The 24482-nt window shown below is 37.3% G+C and overlaps 1 protein-coding gene across 1 annotated transcript; it reads left to right on the top strand.

The window, feature by feature from the left end:
- The first annotated feature begins 948 nt into the window (after positions 1-948).
- Positions 949-13960, top strand: polr1d (RNA polymerase I and III subunit D). The gene is made up of 6 exons (XM_079631344.1): positions 949-1024; positions 1175-1433; positions 2565-2662; positions 4248-4324; positions 10438-10520; positions 13427-13960. The coding sequence occupies exons 2-6, from the start codon at positions 1398-1400 to the stop codon at positions 13469-13471; spliced, it is 339 nt and encodes a 112-aa protein (XP_079487470.1). The 5' UTR covers positions 949-1024; positions 1175-1397; the 3' UTR covers positions 13472-13960.
- Positions 13961-24482: the final 10522 nt, after the last annotated feature.

The raw sequence follows: 24482 nt of genomic DNA, 5'->3' as shown, positions 1-24482 counted from the left end.
TATGCGGAGAATGACGAAACGGCAGGTACCTGCGGTTTATATACAGGGAGAGGGACTCCCTGATCGCTGCAGCGATTGGTCTGCCATATTTGGCAGACGTGGTGTAATTGGTGCTTCCGCGATCGGTCACGCCCAGAGGCGTTCCCATAGTGAGATACCTCACTTCATGTTATCAGAGAACCGGGGTTACGTCAGTAACCTATCGTTTTGTGCAAGAAGTGAAAAATAAAGCTGCATCCATGATTAAATAAAATGTTAAGGTTGGTTTGCAGAGCCATTTCATGTTGCATTTTTATTGGCTGTCAGTAGAAGTAGGTCGTAGCAGCAAACAGACTGATATGATCATGTTACATTTTATGACACTGTCGCAAATTATCGCAGGCTATCTTTGTTTGTAAGACTGTGACAACAACCGTCTTTGAACTGTATGATTGATTTAGGGCCACCATTTAGGAGCCACGACCACAGAAATCACCACGATTGGTCATCTTTCGTCTGGGAGAGCCCAAAATCGTACAAAGTGGACCAAGCATAAAAAATACCAGGCATGTACCAGGTTTGACCCCTTAGTGTCTGTCCTATAAACGATTCTCAAGCGGTGCCCACAGCAAAACATCCAGATGGCCCAAATAAGTCTTAAAAAATATATATATTTATATAATCTTAATTGAAATGCAAAACAAAACCCCACTAAAATGAAACATTACACTGAAATAAAATTAAAAATGTATTTACATTTTTTATATATATATATATTACAACAGAAGACGTTTTTTGTCATTGTTTTCTATTTTTAGATCTTTATTTTTCAAATTCGATTCATACTGCAAGCTCACAACCAGTCTGTCACAATTCAGTACATTTTTATTAATTTTGTTTTGGCGCTGCCGAACACCTTGAGCAATCATAGAATACTACATAGATCTCTCATTAGTGGCCGTTTCAAACACCGGTCCGTGAACAACCGTAGTTTGGCGCATGAATGGATTTCTATTTCTGCAATATACTTCAGCTGATGACTTTGGTAAACTAACACAATACAACATGACGAAAGCGTCAGCTACCACAACATTAAAACGTTACCATAGTATAAAAACCTGTACTATTGAGTTAATACATATAAAACACAAACCAACACATTCTCACCTGAAAAAGGTTATCCCATTTCTTTCAGATATCCAACTGCAGATTTAAATCTCGTAGGTTTCACAACCAGAAGCTGCGTAATGTTTTGGCATCATTTATTCTTATTGTGAGTGACGACATGTTGACCGTTCCAAGATGGCGTGCTCGCCGACGTTTGGTGCGGTCAAATGTAGATTCTAAGTATGCATTTCTACATGTGAGCAACCCGAACAAGCTGATAACACTGCGCATGCGCGTCTCAATACGACAGCATGGCTGAGCACGGGCAGAAACACGCGCTGGAGATGGTAAGTAAAACTTAATTCACGCATTCATTTTTGGGGGTTTTAGTACAGCTTTTGGTCAAATTTGACGGTTGTGAATGTTGTGTCTTGATGTATTCGTGGACTGCTAGACTGTAATATGTATCACTAGCCAGTGTGAATGGTGTTTTGTCTGTGAAGATATTCGAAATGTTTCCACTTTGACATGTCAATACAAAGTAAATAGACTATGTACTAATAATGTATATTGGCTTTTATATTTTTGAAAAGCAGACCATGAGAAGTGATAATCATATCTATGTATTAATAACATCTATATAACATTATATCATATATATTATGGCTTTTATATGATGTTATAGATGTGATTAATATCTTGCCATCTAAACATCTGCCTTTCCAAAATGTTGATGCCAGGAACCTTTATATTGTATAGATGCATATTATATTATAATTGTATAATGTTATGTTATGTTATTATATAGATATTAGTAATATAATAAAGATATGATCACTTCTCAGGCCCGCTTTTCAAAAATATAAAAGCAGATATCTTGAAAATATTTATTTTATATTGACTCATCAAAGTGGAGAAACATTTTAGGTAGCTTTGAAGTGAATATATGTAAGCAATAGGCTATAACCCACAAAGAGGCAACAGTTTTATCCAATTGATCAATTAATAAAGAAATGGTTCATTATCAAAATAATCATTAGTTGCAGCCCTAGTTAAATTATTTGTAGATTGTTCAGATTTAAACTATCAGATGAGTATCAAAACCATTTCATCTGTAGAGAATGTCTAATATCATCTGATTTACATCCAAAAGGCTCTTTCACCATTTACAACTTCAAGTTCATTAAACTTCAGTATGAAGGGTGTTAAACCTCATGTTGCTGCTGAAACCCCAGTCGTGAAACCATCATAACCAGAAAACAAAGCTTCATTTACTCATGGTGGGCCTCATGAAAACAAAACTGAACATTTAGCCACTCCATAGCAAATACAGAAATGTAATGTATAGCCTATATCTTCATTCAAGCCTAAAAATAAAAGTCCAAGTGTGTTTGTGATATTAGGCATCACACTTCTGTCGGGAAGTCTCCACAGCTGTGTGTGTCGATATATATCAACAGTCTTCTACTCTCCAATAGGTCCGGACAGATGGAGCAGATGAAGGTTGTGTGACGTTTGTGCTCCATGAAGAGGATCACACACTGGGCAACTCGCTCCGATACATGATCATGAAGAGGTAAGATAAGCGACCCGATTTAGCTTCTCTGTTTTTTCTTTTGTTTAGCCACCAACATCAGTTGCCTTTGTGATATCAGTGAGAACTTTGTCGAAACAAGTGATGTGGACATGCACTAAACTAGGGATGCAACGATACCATTTTTTCAGAATCGATCCGATCCGATACCAAACATTCTGAGTATCGACCGATTCCGATACCAGCACAGTTTTTTCTTTTTAATCAAGTAGAATTTCTATAACTGTGTGTTGAACTGATAATCACTCTTTTGTGTGTTAAACACAAGCTACTTAATACAGACAACTTCATTATAAAGAAAAACAACAAATAAAAAAAAAAATATGATCATAATCTGTGACAAAAATGCTATTATAAACTAGATTAGTGGATAATTCAGCAGTAAAATTTAGTCTAGAAAAATCACAAGTGCACAATCATTGTATTAAATCAGAACATGAAAAAACATTTAGTGGGGAACAAATATGAGACAATAAGTGTAACACTAAATTTGGTAAAACGTTACACATTGTTCTTTGTATTGTTGTAAAATACATTCATGAAAAACAAGATAACAAAAATCAAAAAGATAAATTATTTTATAGCCTAGGCCTACTATAAAATTGAGACATGTTTTAAATGTATAGCACAGCGGTTTAATGAGGCAGCAACATATGATATATAGGACAGAACTAGAAAGGCTATTAATAATCGTTCATTGCGTTGCTGTATTATATGAAAGGCCCCAATACAGTGCGACACACAGCGCTTATGCGCATCCCGAGCGCAGAATGATGCGCTTGAAGCAACACGAGTCACAGCGCGCAGCGCATCGAGTCCGCATTAAAAAGTTCAAATCACAAAGGAAAGACATATTGATGCGTAGTGTATTATTCAGTATCTATCTATGCAATAGTTTGAGCATTTTCTTTTAACCGTTTTAAATGTCAGTTACTGTGTGCGTAAGAACAATTATAATGCTCTGACTCCAGTGTTGTGAGAGACAGACATCCGGTAGAAAGTAACATGATTAAGGTAAGTTACAGCAATAAAGTCCAGCAAGATAAAGTTGTTTAATGCAAAACCATAGACCTGTATCTACAGATCAAGTATAATTATAGTAACTTTGAATCATCTTGGAGAGAGTTTTTCATCGTGTTGACCGTCGTAACCGAACGCGGCGCGCTGTTTGATGCTCAATGGAGAATGACTGACAGCTGCAGCGGAGGGAAAAGTGTACGTGATCTTGAATTTAATGACTTAAATGTTAATTTCTATCTCACATTATACTATATAATGGCTTCCGAACACTTATAATATAATGCAGGACAACTTTATGGTGCTTTATAATGTTTTTGTGCCTTTTGTGGGGCTTAACAATATCGGATTTGGATCGGCCTCGTCTGACCGATACCCGATCTGGCAAAAATGGCAATATCGGAGCCGATACCGATACTGAATATCGGATCGATGCATCCCTACACTAAACGGACACTGAGATGAACATTTTGAAATGAAAAATTGTATTTCTGCATCTGTCTGTCTTGGCAGTGTTTAGTTTGATTCATGCGTGACTTTGTTTCCTCAGTCAGGACGTGGAATTCTGCGGATACAGCATCACACACCCATCGGAAAGCAAAATCAACTTTCGGATACAGACGCGAGGTGAGGGAACTCCTTTATTCACCTCAGCATGTCATCTCTGATAGTTAAGGTCCTTGCACACTTGAGTCAGAAATGTTCCTATCTTGATTTTTCCTATTTGTCATTCAGTGGCTGTGAATTGTCAAAATGCTACGGCTGCGAAGAATGCAGAAAATCAAACCTAATCCGAATTTTTGTTTATGACAGACGAAAGCTCTGGCAGTGTGTAAACATGATTGACACAATATGCGAGGTCGTATTTATTTTTTTCGGACTGGGTGTGCAAGGACCTTTAGCCGTAGCTGTACTTTAGGCAACACCAGTACCATGTTTGATAACATTTAACATTCATAGTCACTGAAAATAAAAATCACTTTTCCATTTAGTGCAGCATTATAGCCTAGTATCTATGATTTGTTTACTGTCTTGGCATTTTGTTGTAATGAAAACCACTAATTTGTAGGCATAAATACGTGGTGCAATAATTGAAGGTCAAACTGTTACGTCTCTAGAAACAAATCTAGTAACACACTTTTAAAAAATTAAGTTTGTACAACAAAAAAAAAATCTTAGTACTAATTTCCCCTAGCTTTTTCTTGTCTCAACTTTTGTAAATAACAGTTATACGAACTGAAAATATGTTGTCTGTGACACACACACAAAAAAACGTTTAGTTGAGTCAACGTGACATTATTTGTTTTCTGAAACTATTACTATTGCTTAACTATTCTGTAACAAATCTTTTGTAGTTGAGCCAATTCAAAAAAAAAAAATTGTCTATTGGAAACAGAAGGTCTTAACCCTTTAGGCGCCAGAGATTTTTTCCTAAAACGTTCGATTTTGACATCTTAATTTCAAAAGGCTATATCTTAAATGTGATAAAAGATAGAGACTTTCTGTAAATTAGAGAAATATTAAGGATGACCCAAAGTTTATGTAGGGATTACATTTTCCCATCTAATTTGCATATTATGGCATCATATGGTGGCGGCCATCTTGGATTATAGAATTTTCATGAAAAGTCACAATTTTAAATGATAAAATGCAGCACTTCTTTCCCCCCAAAATGTCCCTCACCTTCTGTATGCTATATTGCACAATACTGAATGCTCAGGTAAATAGTAAGTAGTAAAAAAACTGTGTAAATCATTACTAATAAATGGTAGAAACAAACCGAATGCATGTTGGCCTTTTGCTGTAGAGATTTTCCATTTACTACATACAGTAGGCACTCTCTGATTATATATATATATTATTCATATGACACACAAACACAAGTAGACAAGACCTGTTTAGTTGCCCCGTGTCACACCGCCTCTGCTCCTGCTACGAGCAGCGCGGGCGCGGCCAGATCTGCCTCGCGCGCGCGCGCCGAGTGCGCACAGCTCGGACTGTCATTGCGACTCCCCGACCTTCCTCCACGTTGCCCCATAACTGTCCTATGAATACTTTGACCTCGTCTAACATACCCAGTAGCTTTAGACAAAGTCTCCACCACAATAATGTCGCCGCGATTGCGGAGAGGCACACGGTCAGAAGACAAACTACATGGCTAGCGCGGTAAAAAATCTCCCTCCTCGTTCCCCACAACAATAACACACCTGCTAACTTCGCGATGAACACTCCGACCCCGGGAAACATTGTTCCCACCACTGACATTGGGCAAAGGACCATCTACATTGGGCAAAGGATTCACTGTTTGTTGAAAGTGAACGTACAGGCTATACTTTCACTTTCATAATCACCGTCAACTTCTGAAGGCAGATATTTCCCTTCAAAACCAGGGTCCGCGAATAGAAGACCCAACACTTCATTTTGGGTAAGCTTTATTGATGCAATTATATAATAATAATCTAATGCAAATACTCGCTGACGTTGACAATATTGCTCTGATAAAATGGCTCACTCGCACACTAGCTCCGCTTTTGTTCAATGCGCTCTTGCTCGAAGATTTTGTATAAAAGCATGACATTTTTTTGAGTCGGGAATGAAGTATAACATGTCTGCCAACTAGTGGATGGGAGGTCGAAGGAAATTTGACACCCTATTTGACAAAATCGGCCGTTTTATTCAGTGCCGCATCTTGTCGAGTAAACTCGACCGTGGCGCCTAGAGGGTTAAGAATTAACAGGTTTAGATGTTGATTTTTTTTTTTTATTGAAAATCATTTGAGCATTTCCTTTGGTTGGTCAGTTTGACTCTTGGCTTTTTGTGTGAGTTTGTGGTCTTTGTAACAGTGTTTAGGAAAACACATAATTTATTGCTAAGAAACCAAGATGATCAAGTTCTCAGCCTCATAAACTAGAATAAATCAATAATCTTTTTTCTGACCAAAAGTGATTATTTTTTTATTCATATTGTACCAGCAACACTTTCTTGCTGCAGATCAGACATTCTGAATTCTGCTTTTAAAGAAGAATTCTTGACACACACACACACACATCAAGAATCAGCATATGAATCTCAACAATGGTGACTTGCTTCATGACGCAATGCATGCTGAGAGCCACCATAGTATTGAAATCCCAGCATGCATTGTGGCATGAAACATGTCACCATTATCGAGATTCATATGCTGATTCTTGGTGTGTGTGTGTGTGTGTGTGTGTGTCCAAAAAAAAATTCTGAATCTGTTGCATAAAAGTTTTCTATTCACAAATAATATATTTTGATCAAGAATAAGAGGAGTAAACTATTCCCTTTATGATGCAGTACTCTAGATCACCTGATCATTTTTGTTTATGGCCTTCTTTGCAACAAATGATGTGCTTTGCTAAACACTGTTACAAAGACCACAAACTCGCATAAAATGCCAAGAGTCAAACTGACCAACTCAAGGAAACGCTCATCACCAAAATGGTGACCAAACATTTTCAATAAAAAAAACCCCCTTCTGAACCTGTTTATTCTTAATAAGAACTTCTGTTTCCAATAGACACAAAATGTTGAATTGGCTCAACTACAAAATATTTGTTACAGAATCTCTCCAGAAAACAAAAATTGAAGGTGACTCAATTAAACAGATTTTTTCAATCGCAGATAACTTATTTTCAGTTTGTAAAACTGTTATTTACAAAAGTTGAGTCAACAAGAAAAAGCTGGGGGAAATTAGTACTAAGATTTTTTTGTTGTATGAGATTTTTACAGTGTGGATTTTTGCTGAACCAACACAACCAGTCATTTCAAGTTGTGTTTAGTAAAATCAGAATAGCTCTGCACTGAGAGCCTGAATATACCGCAATATACTTTACGCAAAATTGAAGAACGAACTGGGGTGACGACATTTAGAACCACATCAGGCCAAAATGAAGTTAGTTTGGAGTTTGTTGTGGGACTTTGAAACAGCTTGTCAAAGTGTGCTTTTTAGAAATGTCCAGGTGCATACATGTTATGTTTATAAACGTGTTTCTTGCATTGTATGTATTTGAATTAACAAGTCATTAGATTGACACTTTTAGAAATGGATTTAGTTTATCAACATGGTCCCCGGCTCCCCGCCTTTAACCCTCTGGAGTCTAAGGTGTTTTTGGGGTCCTTGAGATGTTTTGACATGACCTGATATTTGTATTTTTTTCAGTTGCTTATAAACATATTAATGGCAAAGGTGTAATTACACTCTATTTAGCACGAACATGTCTATCATAATATGTGAGCAACATGCATGTACATGTTTGCATTTTTGAGAGAATATTATTTATGCGTGGTTATTCAAAAAACTCAAACTTAAATTGTCTGCTATAAGACCAGAAACGACAAACTTCACATATTCCCACAATACTTTTGACTAATGGATGTTGTCGGCTAAAGTGTTTACTTTAAAATGATCTGAAAATCATCCGGGCTAATCGTTCACATTAAACAATAGATTGATTTAAATTTTGTAAGACACTTTTTGTTTGGAAAGGCAATATGCAGGTGGGCGTGAATGATCCAACGAGGTCATGAATAATGTCCTCATTCCCACCTGAGAAGAAGACAAAGACCTGCTAATGCTGCATACTAATGAGCAATTCATAGGTGTCACTGAGCCACAAGATGCAAAGACAACACACACACACATATACACACACACACACACACATATATATATATATATATATATATACATACACACACACACACATATATATATATATACACACACACACACATACACATACATATATATATATATAACTACAGAATTGGTTCAGAGTTGGAAACATCTTGAAAAAAGTGTATTTTTCCACAAACTGTGTATGCTTGCAAATTGTATAATATCCAAGGTAAACATTTCTAGTAATTGTGCAGTTAATTCTCATTCGTATTTTCAGAAAGTTTTGGATGTAGGCTATCCTCTCCCCAAATTTGTCACTAATAAAACACAAAAATAATTTAAAGACAAGGCTTATATTGATATTTTAAGATTTTGTTTGCACCTTGTAAATTAGGTTTTGATGTGGCAGTAAAAACTTTATAATCTATCCAAAACGAAATGTTGTCTTTCATATTTAGTCTGTAACATATTGTCTTTTATAGGCTAATATATATTAGGGCATGAATGTTAATTTGCAGTTTAATATGTTGCTTATCCAAAGACATTTTATTTCAACGTATTCAGTCGATTTTTACTCATCTCAGTAGGCAATATAGATATTTTCATTCACACAGACACGCGCCAGCTGTAGTAGCTAAACAGCAACAATGCGTCTGTGCCGTTCATTTATTCAAACACAGAAACGCGATTCAAATTTAAACAGTCTTTTGCGGTTTGCAGACACCATTTCATATCGCGATTAGAACAAAGCACTTACTGATCATCTGCAGCTGGATCCGTTGTTAGGCTACTCCAGCACGTTTGAGGTAAAATTTCCAGGATTATCACGATATTATTATTCCTCACAGCGAGCGTGTTATCCAGCTGTTGTGAGCGTTGACTGGTTTGCATGTGTTGCTTCAGATCTGCGTTTGAATAGCGCGCGGCGCGCTCTCGATGGGCGTGTCACATTAGCAGAGTAATGAGCTGCCAGAACGATAATGAAACCGGCTGATCTCTCGCTCTTTATATATAGATTACATAAACAGAGAATATTTCTTTTAGTTTTGAATTAGATAATTTAAAACTACACACTTAAATGATTACAGAGATATATAGCTCATGTCTGAGTGAATAGTATTCGCTGAGTTTTGTTTGAGTTTAGAGAAGTGCTTCAGAAAAAAAGTTCACGGAGACGGAGAGGCAGAAAGCACTCCCTGTTTACTTTCTTTATTTTACAAAAGCACAATGTTTTATTTCGATTGTAAGTGGACACATAAAAAAGTAGACATTTAACAGCTTATTTTTTCATATTTCTTAAGGCTGTATGACCAAAACTGACGGAGTATTTTAGGTCTATTTTGCTACTATGTAAAAAAAACGAGCAAAACGCGCCCGCGCGTTTGCCGACCTCAGGGGGTTAAAAAGTCTTAATTTAGTTTTATCAAATTTAAAGGCATAAAAATTCTTAAATAGAATAAGTCTTGATTATCATTTTAAGAGGTCTTAAATTTGGGAATGGGAAAACAGGAATTGCGATATGGCTGAATGTGATTATTAACTTCAAAACGGGCGATGATTATATTAAATGTGAGCACTGCACGATTGAGTAAAACACAGCGCTGTTGTTCTGCAGGCTCACGCTTTCAGTTATACGAATGTATATCTGAAGGGAGATGACTCTCTTCAGAAAAGGGTCGATGGCATTTTCTTTTCATATTACCTACATGTAATGCTTAAAGTGCTGTTTATAAGCACAGCTTTGTGTTTAGGGGTTACCAAGGTAACAACTATATTTCTGCTGTTTCGTATGCAAGTCTCTACTGGCAGAGGATACATTTACAGTTTCATTCAGCCTGTCTGCTGTTTTTGTTCAGGATAATGTGAAAATCGACCCATGTTTTTATGCAGTGTATATACATATATATATATATTTTACATTTTATATATGTATATTAAATTAATATAAATAATAATTTATAATTTTGACATTCCTTTTCTTAAAAATGGTTAAAAGGCTGAAATGTCAGGTTTATCATGACTGTAGACAGCATGTAAACATGTATATTTTTAGTGAACATAAGAGTGTTAATAATTAGCTCTCTGATCAATGTTGCAGAAGGAACTGCAGCATCTGAACCTCTGCGCAATGGGCTGAACAACCTGACTGAAGTGTGCAAACATGTCTTGCAAACTTTTGAGGTAAGACTGAACATGGAAAGTATTATTTCCCTTTAGGGGTGGGCGATATACAGACAGAAATTTGACAGCGGTATACATTACGATTGTTCAAAATGTTACCGTGTTTAAAAGTGATTTTCCACCATTCAAGCACAATGAAACTCGAAGGACAACTCGATTCGGTTCTCATGCTCAGACAGTTTTCTGTGCACACATCCCTGAAGTGCACATACAGAGCATGTGTGTACTGATTTGTTTTCTTGCTTATTGAAACATTAGCTTATTTAACAGTCAAAGACATGTCAAAAAATGTCTGCTTTAAAGGGATACTTCAGGATTTAGCATTAAGCTTTTTATCAGTAGAAAATCTGTAGTGTTTTTGAATTACCATGCTATATTCCCCTAAGACGAGAGATTAATGTATTTTTTGTCTGGAAAAAATCCTCCAATGACGTAAAAATCGTCATTTTGCGTCATCTGATTATTTTTTGGCCAGAGGCTAAAAACTACAGCCAGTAGGAGGCGCTAGATCCGCATGTTTTCAACCCGCCCATAGATCTCACTCACAGAATGTACAAATAGTGTCAGCCATCTTTTTTTTTTGGAAGCTAAGCTAACGGGTTCTTATTCTGTTTAGAAAGCTGAGTAGTACCTGGGTTACCATACATCCTCTTTTCCCCGGACATCGAGATCGTCCAAAATGTCCGGGATTCAGCTTTTGCTTTCTGTAGTCGCCATTCATTGTTTACATGCACACCTTTTGTTTCAATCTAACTGAATTCATTCCGATTGGTGAATCTGAATGTAGCGTTTACATGAACGCTAAACAAGTGATCGGTTGATGTGCGTTTTACCATTGCTAAGAAAATTCCCTCTCCTCCGTGAAAGATACGAGACGGTGGGTCTCACAGGTGTCGCTCATCAGTAATCACGCCACCGGCCTTGCGTCGTTCTCCCGCGGCCGTCAGTCTCAACCTGCTCGCCACAGTAAACATGATGAATGGCGACTGTTGAACTCAAAAGCAAAATCCCAGGCAGACTCGTCACGGAGACTCACTAGTAGCCTAGCCTTGTTGTTTAACTGCGCTCTTACCGGTAGGCGTGGCTTGGGAGTGGCCACGTAGGGCAGCGAAGCAAGTGCATTCTGGGAGTTGTTGTCTTTCATCCCCATAAGCCAAAAATAAATTGTCTGGCTTTTCTCAGTCTAGAAGGCTCCAAATAAATAAAAAAAATCACATTTCTACTACATAAATGACCCATTTTAAATACACATTCATCTTTCCAGAGATGAAGTATCCCTTTAAGGCTGGCCAATGTGACTATAGATATCATGGAGACAATATGAAGTATAGCTGCACCAGATGACTTAAATTAATATTTGCGTGTCCAGCCATGCAACAAAGTTGAGATCTGTTTAACTTTATGCAAATGAAGAGCGAATTTCAGGAGTGAAGTCAGTGGAGCGCACGTGGCCGCTTTTATGACATGTATTTTGTGACAGAACATTTGATCTGAGAAAACAATCACCAAACCACCAAAACAATAAAATCCCGTATTATTACTGAAATAGACCTATAGTTCTATATTAACACCAAAAAACAAAGATAGTCCATCCTACAAACTACACAAAACAAATGAACAGTGTATGATTATGATTCAGGCAGCATTACAGGTCACAAGTTAGATTGGATCAGAACATTCAGAATATTAATCCAGTTCCATCTGGTTGAATCATGCCGGTATGGCGTACAACACATACCAAATAGCAATAAAATATGTACATCTGTAGCATACTGATGTGTAACAAAAACTTGTGAGTGACGCCTCTACTCCCCATTAAAATAGTTCAAGTGATTAGCCTAGTCATTTATAATGTTTCAAGTTCCGTTTTGTGTAATAATGCGTTAAATATACATTTTCTGATTATAGGCGAAGGGAAAGTCTAAGGAGATGCGCTTCCCATTTAAAAACACTTTTAAATATATTTCTTTGAAATAGTTTTAAGTAACACACCCCACAACCTACACATCCCAGGATAAACTGCTGATAAAGTATTTATTAAAGGAACACTCCACTTATTTTGGAAATAGGCTCATTTTCCAACTCCCCTAGAGTTAAACAGTTTTACCGGTTTTGAATCCATTCAGCCGATCTCCGGGTCTGGCGGTAACACTTTTAGCATAGATCATTGAATCTGATTAGACCGTTAGCATCGCTCTAAATAAAAATGACCAAAGAGTTTCGATATTTTTCCTATTTAAAACTTGACTGTTCTGTAGTTACATCGTGTGCTAAGACCGATGGAGAATGAAAAGTTGCGATTTTCTAGGCCAATATGACTAGGAACTATACTCTCATTCCTGCGTAATAATCAAGGAACTGCTGCTGCCGTACCAGCAGGCGCAATGATGTTACAAACTTAGTGCCGGTCACGTTGGAAGTTACCTAGGGACTATTTTCAGCCGTTGTGTAATATCATTGCACCTGCTGCACTCATGGTACGGCAGCAGTTCCTTGATTATTACGCAGAAATATTGGCCTAGAAAATCGCAACTTTTCATTTTCTGTCTGTCTTCATACACGATGTAACTACAGAAGAGTCAAGTTTTAAATAGGAACAATTTCAAAACTCTTTGGTAATTTATTTGAGAGCAATGTTAACGGTCTAATCAGTTTCAAAGATCTATGCTAAGCTATGCTAAAAGTGCTACCGCCAGACCCGGAGATCGGCTGAATGGATTTGAAAACGGTAAAACTCAACTGTTTAACTCTAGGGGAGTTGGAAAATGAGAATATATCCCCAAAAAGTGGAGTTCCTTTTAAAGCGTCTGCCCCCCAACCCCCCCCCCTTGGCGACGGGCCGGTTCTCAGGCAAAGATTCTGAAGTCATTTGCAAATACAACGTTGTGTTTCTCTTATTTAAACAGGCACGGATGAAAGCATTCAAGGATAAAGAAGAATCGATGGCATGAAGATCAACACTTGCACAGTGCCAGACATTGATCTGCTGAAGAATGTAGAAGCTTTAGGAAGGAGTAAATGACAGTCCGACTTATTCCTTGCAGTTCCTCTTTTTTTTGTGAGAAAAACAACAAAAGCATTTGTATGTTTGAATTTGTATATTGATGTGATTATCCTTATTTGTTTATTTTTTTTGAGTATACATTAACATTGGTTTATGCCCAAATTTCAAAGGTTATAGCAATAGAATAGAGTATATATCCAGTAAAAAAAAATCTACTTATTAAAATAGTTGTAAAATGTATTGTGTTTGTGTTTAAAATCATGCAAGTAATGCATTTTTCAAATATAAAAAACACAGACCATCAAAAGGTCTTGGATTAATATTTATCAGCAGCATTTAAAATGTTTACAACAAATAAGTGATGCAGGTGCTTTGATCTCAGATGATACATTTTGATAGGATACATTCCTGAAAAATAAAAACAGTATGTATGTAATGTCTTTCGCAAGTCTTCATTCTTACTCTCCGAGAGCGAGAGCGAGAGAATTGAACAGCTTTTATTTACTCACTCTTTATACAGTGCTATGCATAAGTTTAGACACCCATGCTAAAATTGACTAAAAAGAGGAATAAAAAATAATCTTTTGGAAATTGAACTTAATGCCTTAATTTAAAAAAAAATAGGAAAAATCCAACCTTTAAGGACACCAATTTTCTTTGTGAATGAATAATGTATCGTGAATAAATAAATGTTCTTCCTTATGCACCCTTCCTTAATATACAGGGTGCATAAGTTTGGACACCCCTATGTTAAATTCCCATAGAGGCAGGCAGATTTTTATTTTTAAAGGCCAGTTATTTCATGGATCCAGGATACTCTGCATCCTGATAAAGTTCCCTTGGCCTTTGGAATTAAAATAGCCGCACATCATCACATAGCCTTCACCATACCTAGAGATTGGCATGGTTTTATTTCAGTAAGCCTAATAGCTGGTTTGATTTGCATTGAGAGATGATCTTATGGAAAGTACTCCATGCCAATCTCTAGGTATGGTGAAGGCTATGTGATGATGTGCGGCTATTTTAATTCCAAAGGCCAAGGGAACTTTATCAGGATGCAGAGTATCCTGGATCCATGAAATAACTGGCCTTTAAAAATAAAAATCTGCCTGCCTCTATGGGAATTTAACATAGGGGTGTCCAAACTTATGCACCCTGTATTTTAAGGAAGAACATTTATTTATTCACGATACATTATTCATTCACAAAGAAAATTGGTGTCCTTAAAGGTTGGATTTTTCCTATTTTTTTAAATTAAGGCATTAAGTTCAATTTCCAAAAGATGATTTTTTTTAATCCTCTTTTTAGTCAACTTTAGCATGGGTGTCTAAACTTATGCATAGCACTGTATCTCATACACATTCAATGTATAATTCAAATAATAATTCAAATTTTTACATCCCTAATTCAAACATCATATCCCAACAATATTGAAAGGGAAATAAAATAAAATACATATTCTTTAAAAACCTAAGACCAATTGATCATCATGTACAACACATAAAACCTCATTAAAGGATTAGTTCACTTTTAAAGTAAAAATTCTGTCATCATATACTCACCCTTAAGTTGTTTCAAACCTGTATGAATTTCTTTCCTCTGCTGAACACAAACGAAGATATTTAGAAGAATGTCAGTAACCAGACAGTTTTTGGTTCCCATTGACTTCCATAGTATATTTTTTTCCTACTATGGAAGTCAATGGGAACCAAAAACGGTCTGGTTACTGACATTCTTCTAAATATCTTCCTTTGTGTTCAGCAGAGGAAAGAAATTCATACAGGTTTGAAACAACTTAAGGGTGAGTATATGATGACAGAATTTTCACTTTAAAAGTGAACTAATCCTTTAATGCACCAAATTTCACAAAACGCAGGTACATTATTTGTGAGACTGTAATATGCAAATTCCGTTCTCAATCTTGCTGCCACCAGACTCGTATACATCAGAATTCTTTGCTGCCAACTCTAGGCCCTTATTCTTTCTTGTTTTCCATATGGCCAATTTTGCTGTCCATATTAGATAATTCAATAAACATACTCTCCTTCTTAATAAAAAAACGATATTTCAAACCTCCTATAAATATTTTGTCTGAAAATTCTTCTGCAAACCCCTGAAACCAAGTTGCAAGTAATTCAAACAAATTATTCAATCTATTACTTTTTAAAAACATATGCTCTAAATCTTCACCATCACCACAAAACCTCTACTGCCCCTCCACTGCTGGGTTCAGGTGTGCCACATGCCTGTCCGTAGCTATCGCCCCGTGTAAGATCCTCCACTGCAGATCACTAGTCCGCTTTTCTACAGGGAGTTTGTTCAGGGTCCTCCACCTGTCTCTTACAAGGAAGTCTGGTCCCAACAACCCTAGCCATCTGGAAGTTTTTTGTCTCTTCAGTGACTTCTGATGTATCACCTTAACTGCTGTGTGTTAAAGTGCCTTCTTTGAAACACAATGCAGATACTCCAGTTGAGGTGTCCAGAAATTCAAGATTGAATCAGCAACTTCCCCTTCATTCTCATCACACCTTAGTGACGAAATACTGATCCTTGGAAAATCTTTCATGTCACTCTGGTTTGACATTTGTCCTGTTGATATACTTTCTCCATAAGTTCTTTGCATTGCCAGAGAAATTTCCTCTATCAGTTTTGAAGCAAGTCTCTGTGATCGTAAACCAGTCACTTCCTTAATTGTTTCCACAGATTTCCATCCATCTTTATCCATTAGATGACCCAGCTTCACGATACCATTCCTGAGCAGACATGCTCGCACACTCACTGAGGACAAAAGTCTTGTCCGGATCATGTTGTTAAAAAACAATGGTTCCTCGGGAGCCCAGTGAATAGAACTGCTCCCATCTCTGTCCACCTTTAAAACATTCCTCCACATGTGAAACATTGTCTGATAAAAGGGTGTAATTTCAGACAAATGAATATCTTCCAGTCTCATTAAAAACAGGTGTTTGTCAAGACCAAGCCCACCTGCCCTCTGCAAGATGGCACATGATGTAAGAGTCCATAATAAGTCTTTTTGATAAAGGAATCTTTTTGCTGCTTGTAATCTGAACGCGTAGATACGACTCTTAACATCCACCAAGCCATGTCCTCCCTGGCAAACTGGCAAAAAGATCACTGATGCTTGGAGCCAGTGCTCGCCACTCCGGAAAAAAAATTACCAACTTCCTCTGAATTTCACATATAACGTATGTGTAGAAGTGTAGAAGCTGCTAGGTTATTGGCGACCAGAACTCTCCCTCTATAAGACAACTGTGGTAACAGCCATTCCCACTTAGACAATCGGGCAGACATCTTATCCAGCATACCCTCCCAGTTCTTCATTTTGTATTGTGTATTGCCTATAAAAACACCCAAAAACTTGTAAACCTTCCCTTCCCCATCTCAAGCCACCTGGAAGTTGTGGATATCCTACCTCGTCCCACTGACCCATAATATAACCCTCACTTTTCTCCCAATTTACTTTGGCCGTGGACGCTTTCTCATAAAGCTTAATGTTGTTATTTAAACGTCTAATATCCTCTTGCCTTGTGATATCTTGTGAACACCGTAATATCATCTGCATAAGCGGACAAAACCAATTTTGCACTTTCACTTCCATTTTGAAATAACACACCTTGTAAATCTTTCTTTAGTCTATGTATGAGAGGTTCGATCATTAGGCTATATAGCTGCCCAGACAGTGGACAGCCTTGTCTGATCCCTCTACCAAGAGGTACTGGAGCACTAAGACCCCCACCAACCTTTACCATGATAAATACATTGGAGTACAATCATTTAACATTTGATAAAAAAGTTTCACCAAAACCAAAATGTTTTAAAACATTAAAAAGATACCCATGATCCACCATGTCAAATGCCTTTTCTTGGTCTAATGATAAAATTCCAAGATCACTATTATTAAGGTGGCTAAAGTCAACTAAATCTCGTAACACAGAAATATTATCTATAATTGACCTATCTGGGACACAATACGTTTGAGCTTTATCAATCAAAAACTCTAAACAATACTCCATTCTATTAGCCAGACATTTTGACAGTATCTTATAATCCAGACATAAGGACACTGGTCTCCAATTTTTCAATAAACATAAATCCCCCTTTTTTGGTAACAATGAGAGAACTGCACGTCGACAACTTAACGGGAGTGATTTTTCCTTAAAACAATTAAAAAATACTCCATACAAATCCACTCCAATTACATTCCAAAATTCCTTATAAAATTCAACGGGCAATCCGTCTATTCCTGGAGACCGACCTGAAGACAACTGCTGCATTGCCTCTGTGAGTTCCTTAAAAGTAATTTCATTGTCCAGCGATGTTTTATGTCCATCTGGCAACTTTGGTAAATCATGCAGTAATTCCTCAGTACTTTTAGAGTCACATGATTCTTTACTATATAATGATGCATAAAAATGAACTGCCATTTTTCTGATTTCCACCGGATGAGACGTTACAGTTCCATTTGCACAACGAAGATGATACATCTGTTTCTGTTGAACATTTTTCTTTTCAAGGTTAAAAAAATAAGAACTAGGAGCATCCATATCCTTAATGGAGCAAAACCTTGCTCTAATCAGTGCTCCCTTAGTCCGTTCCTGTAAAAAAGATTCAAGTTCCATTCTCTTCTTTTTCAAAATAGTCTTTCTGTAGTTCCAGGATTATCCATAAGTTATTTTTCTAACTGCACAATGTCTCTTTCCAGTCTTTGTACTGTTACTTTTATGTGAGATGAAGAATGCAAATTATAATTCTGACAAAAAAACTCTTATTTTGGGCTTTTCCCACTTTCCACCACTGGCTAATATTCTCAAAAAAACTCTTTTTCATTTTCCACTCATTCCAAAACATTGTAAATCTTTCACAAAACAAACCATCTTTTAAAAGTTTAACATTAAAATGCCAATAATATGTACGTCTCGACAGTTCTTTCATGTTAATATCTAAACCAACCATATGATGATCTGAAAAGGCATTTGGTGAATGAAAAACATTCATTATTCTGTTGTTCCATATTTTTCCAAGATAAAACCGGTCCAATCTGGCCCCACATACAATATTGTCAGTCACTTTAACCCATGTGTACTCTTTCCCTTCCATTCCTAACTCTCCATGTATCTACCAAACCTCTTTTTCCCATTATTTTAGATAGTACTAAACTAGATTGATTGTGAGGTTCTTCACCATTTCTATCCACAGTGAAATCTGTTGTACAGTTCCAGTCTCCCCCTACAATAATACACAGACCATCATCAATTTTTTTAAGAGATTCATTCAGTTTCATAAAAAACCTCACCCTTTCTGACCTATTGTTTGGGGCATATACATTAACAAAAGCAAACAAAAAACCTCCATACTCTTATTTTTGTTATTATAAGCCTCCCTTTTCAATTTCCTCAACATTTAAAATATTGACATTCATGCTCTTTGAAAATAAAATAGCAACCCCAGCACCATTATTTGACCCATGACTTAAAACGAGTTTTCCACCCCACCACATACCCTATTCTATTTCATTATTATTATCAGTGTGCGTTTCCTGTAAAAAGGCAACATCTGTTTTATTTAAAAAAATTCTGAGACCATTGCCAATTTCTTCCTGTCTCTGCCCCCATTCATATTTAAGGAGCCAACCCTCAGACACTCCATAGATAAATGAAAGGATAAAAGGGACATAAAAAGAAACCAAAGGATAAAAGGGACAGAAAAAGAAACCAAAGTAAGAGAGACAACTTAATCTTAGTAATCTTAATAAACTTAGTGCAACTTAATCATTGCTTTAATAATTTGAAGCACGAGATTTACCCTGACGTAATTTCGTTAAGATTTTCTTCAAACGAAATCTCTTCTTCTTACTTAGTTCATCATGGCTTACCGTTCTCTGTAGCATAATAACTGAAGAAATAAACTTATCCACATCTGGGAAGAAATCATTTACTTCAACTATTTTACCAAAAGTTACATCCAAGAAATCGTTTATTGCCTGCAATGTATACACAATCTCCCACAACTTGGGAACCAAATTCAGAAATCTCAGAACAAGCATCGTCATCCACCATCTCATTGTCTTTGTTACTCATTTCAAAGCCCTGTGATGTTTCAGTTTGTGGCTCAATTTCACTTCCACCAACCTCACTAATCACCATTTCTACACCTACTCCACTTACTTCTGCTGTCACTGTAACTTCATCAGCCCTCATCATCCACTCAGTGTCCCTGCTTGTATTTACATTAACAGTAGGCTCCTCACTAGGCCTCTTATTGTCAACCACAGCAACGCCACTATCGTGTACTTCACTCACAGCCTGAGGTTGTATTCCCATTTCACGATCTCCTTCATCAACATTCTGCTGCTGTGTATTCTCAACATTCTGATCCTTATGTGGACATGCAACCCTCTTATGCCCAATGTCTCCACATTCAAAGCATGTATTATTCCTGGTACAAGTAAGATTTTCCTTCATGCCACAGTCTAAAGGAAACATTCAAATGAACCCAGGTGTGTCTTGTTTGGCATAGATGGGTTTGCATAAACCCTTGTGTATAAATACCCCAGTGGTTATTTTGTTGTATCGTGTGTGTTCTATTTCCTCGATTTACCTGTATGTCCTATTTCAATATCTTTTTACTGCACTTGAATCCAACGCCTCTTTTGTCTACAGCAGCCAGGTAAAGGCAGATCTCACGTCAGAACTATTTTAATCGGAGTTCAGAGCTCAGCTTGGTAACTGAATCAACAGCAGTGTCTTGTTCCACAGACATTATCCTGAGAAATACAAGGTAACACTTCTCTTAAATTGATATAGTTCTAAATTTGGCTAAAATTTAAAAACCTAAGTATTAGTTCATGTCTAATTTTTTTATTCTATTTAGGGTTAAGTTGCGTTAACGATACTGCAATAAAATAAATCTGTAAAAAATAAATGTAAGTTAAGGAATTGATAATGTTTTGGTAATGAAACAATGTTGAAGCAAAAAGTTGTAAAGTCATCACAGGTCTCCATTTTAGCTGTAAATTGAATAAAGAATCCATGCAGTATATAAAATCTATGAATAATAAATGTAGGTTATATATTATTTTCCACTTCTGATATAAAAACGCCTTACGTATGTAACCTTAGTTCCCTGAGAGGGAACGAAACGCTGCGTTTACGCAATGGGAACACCTCCGAGTGTTGCGTCATGAAGCACGTGTATAATCAGTCCAATGAAAGAGCGAGACGTCATAGACCAGGAAACCAGGGACGTGCACAGACATTTTGAGGGGCAGGGGCTCAAGTGAAATAAAGGGCACTTCTCATAATTACGTATTTTTTTTTCTTTTTTTTAAACAAAAAGTATATATATTAACGCAACTCTGACTTCCTTTTTTTTAATAATTAAAAAAGTTAATTAATTGTTTAAATACTTTTCGTTTCACAAGCAAAATAACTTTTTAGCTTCACACAACCAAGCATCAGAATACTGAATTGCCTTAAAGGACAAGTTCGGTATTTTACACTTAAAGCCCTGTTTACAGATCGTATCTGATGAAATAGAACGGTTAAAATTAAAATTTGGACATATGCTGCTGTCGCGAGAATTTTAGGTTTATTTAGCTTTTGTGGACCTATTTTGCCAAACGTGTCACACCCGTGATTCTTCCGTTGAGAGCTTGAATAATAGACACTCCAGCGGTGGAGTAATACCGCACCTCACACAGCACATTCAATACAAGTCATGGAGTTGGACAAAAACTACGATAAAAGCTGTTGGAATGCATCTTTTTCAGCGATTTTTTTTTGGAACCGTATCAGTGAACACCCCTGACCACTCGGTGAGTTTCACGTCTTTGTAAACGAAAATTTAATGTGTTTTAGGAAGGAATCTTCCAGTGCACATATACAACCATTGTGGGGGTGAGGGGGGAAAGCGATATAAACCTAAAATTCTCGCGACAGCAGCATCTGTCCAAAGTTTAATCTTAACCGTTCTATTTCATCAGATACGATCTGTAAACAGGGCTTTAAGTGTAAAATACCGAACTTGTCCTTTAATGTTTTAATCAAATACATTAAAATTATTATTTATTGCTATGCATGTACACACACACACACACACACACACACACACACACACATACTCAATAACTGATGGTTCATCATAAAATAAAACCTTCAAAATCCACATTTAGATGGAGTTTGTTTTAAACCTACTACACTCTAAAAAATATTCTGTGGCTTAGTAAATATTACCGAAATATTTAACTTTATTAACTTAATAAAATCTCTGAAAATCTTACTTGATTGTTTAAATTAAACTTACCAAAATAATTAAGTAACAAGTAAATAAAAGCCAATGTCATGTATCTATTTATGGTTGCATGGAATACTATTTTATAAAGGTTTAGAGGAAATAAAAAAAGTTAAATTACTCATAAATAAAAATTGTATTTATAAATATTATTTTTAATGTTTAATGTTAACTTATTTCTATTCAGTTTTATTTATTAATGTACCATATGCAGTTACTCGGATTTACTAAAAAAAATTCGAGTGTATCCTCCATCTGTTTGCATCTGTAGATTTCTTCTAAATTCACCAATTTAGATTTCTAAATTTCAGGGGGAAAGACTCTTGATGTAAGTCATTAACTGGGGACGTTCTGTATGCAAATTAGGCGTCAACTAGTTAAAATGCGCACATTTGCATCTAATTGAGAGGGCAATGCAGGTAAATAGGATAACCAAAATAACTAAAGCATATCACCTGGTGGTGATATATGCTTATTTTATTACTAACTTATTTTATTACATGGCTTGGTTGAATTCCAATGTAGAATGCGGTCTGTTATTTCTTGATAACAGACCCGCTGTGCGGAGTATAACAGACCGTTGCCATGAAAAACAGAGCGTTGCTATGGACTCATGGGATTCTAACCGTAGAGACGGACGGAGCGTACTATTTTCTTTAGCGGAAGCAATACAATAAAAAAAAAAATTTGCTCTTATATACGCCACATGGCAGCTCTGTGGACATAAGCATCCAAAGCCCGGACAGGGCATAACAGATTAAGTTTTTCCTGATCTGGGGTATTAGGTGGAGGACAGAAGGTCTGCAGCACAAATGACCCGCACATTTAGTAGGGACCTAGGAATACAACCTGGCCTGGGGTGAATAAAGACTATCACCATACCAGGTGCAAATCCAAGTACGTGCAGGCCTCAGCCTCATGTACCACGGAGAAGACGAAATTAAGGATCTCTACTCAGAGATAACCCAGCAAAGAAACATTCATTGCAGAAATCAAGTATTGTACCATCAGGGCAGATAACAAGATTCAGAAGGCGTTCTCCGCACCAGGCAGAGAACATTTTCTATTTCAATGCATATTCAGTCTTCTCGTGGAGGGAGCTCTAGACTGGAGTATGGTCTCCACGACCTCGGTCGAGAGACCTGAATCTATGAGCTGGGCCCCCTCAGAGGCCGAACCCACAGTATCCATAACTCCGGAAGAGGGTGAAATCGTCTGCCTCGGCATCAGGGGTTAGAGGTAAAAAACTCCTCAGATCTTGCATATCTCTAACTGACTAGACTGCGACCGCCACCCAGGTCCCTCTCGATTGTGGATGAGCCCGAATGGCGACGCTCTGATTTGCAGCACTTTATGCTGCGAGGAGCTTTTGTAGGCTGATAGTGCTCCCGCCCAGCAGTCTCAGGAACATTAGATCGGTGAGGAAGAAACCTTTGGAACGCCGCTGAATAGTTTTTTTTTTTTTTAAAGGAGCATTCAGAAGAACAGACATCTATATTTATTTTTCTTTACATCAGAAAAACTAATATATATCGCTCTGTGGCCACCAGCAGGAAATAACCGAACTGGCAGCGCTGCGACCCTCCTCAGAGAGTCGCCCCCCAGAGGATGCCGAGGAGAAACGATTTCTCGAAACCGCTGTTTTACATCCTCACATACATCCATGTCCTTATATACTTTACCGACCAGCGCTGCCTAATAATATTTATCTATTATTTATGATGGCTGGTGGGTAACGATGGGGTTATGATGACGCCGACTCAGGAGAAAGATAGCTTTATGAAACAATCTATGCAAGCGTCTCTTTAACCCGAGGCTCTGTCATACCATGATACTAAATACCCATAACATTACTATAGTAGAAGTTTGGGGATTAAACACATAAATTAGAAACCGGTTTATTCCACGATCTCCTTAGTGTGGAGATAGGGAAAAAACAGCATTCCCCGACGAGGAGGCTGAGATATAGAGTTTTCCTTATATTCTCACTCTCATAATGTTGGCTGGCCAGTAAATATTTAACTTAGCAACAGCACTACATAAAACCTCCTTTTTTTAAAGCTCCTCTTTATTCAACAGACTTATGAGCTGACTTATTGAAAACTCATAAACATCTGCCTTATTCATTATATATTTTTGTATTGTTTTGTTCTCTTTTTCTTAACAAAACACTAACGATACCAATTCCTCGGAACTGGAAAATCGCAGTATGAGTGCCTCATCGTGGGGAGGAGAAACCGCAGAGCGTGCTTCTCCCTGAGATAAGGCACTGGATTTGGCAGGTGAAAGCTGAGACAGGGCGCGCCCGTCTCAACCCCCGCTGTCAGATCCGTTTGCGAACCCCACGATGCGAGTCACCGCCGCGCCTCGGCAACAGCGGGACCCTCGCCTCGGGGAACGCGAACCGAACCGTCCTCCTCGAAGAACGCCCGGCGAGAGCAGAGTGTCCTCACGGACAGCTTCTCGCAATGCTCACAGGCGGTCCCCTCGAGAACTGACAGTTGGCATGCTCCACTCCCAAACAAGCTGATGTGTGTGTGTCCACTCGTGATATAACGTGGGCAGGGAACATGAAAAACAGAGCGTTGCTATGGACTCATGGGATTCTAACCGTAGAGACGGACGGAGCGTACCATTTTCTTTAGCGGAAG

This window comes from Phoxinus phoxinus (genome assembly GCF_949152265.1).
Source record: "Phoxinus phoxinus genome assembly, chromosome: 12".
Taxonomy (NCBI): Eukaryota; Metazoa; Chordata; class Actinopteri; order Cypriniformes; family Leuciscidae; genus Phoxinus; species Phoxinus phoxinus.
This window is presented reverse-complemented; position numbering and strand designations above follow the sequence as displayed.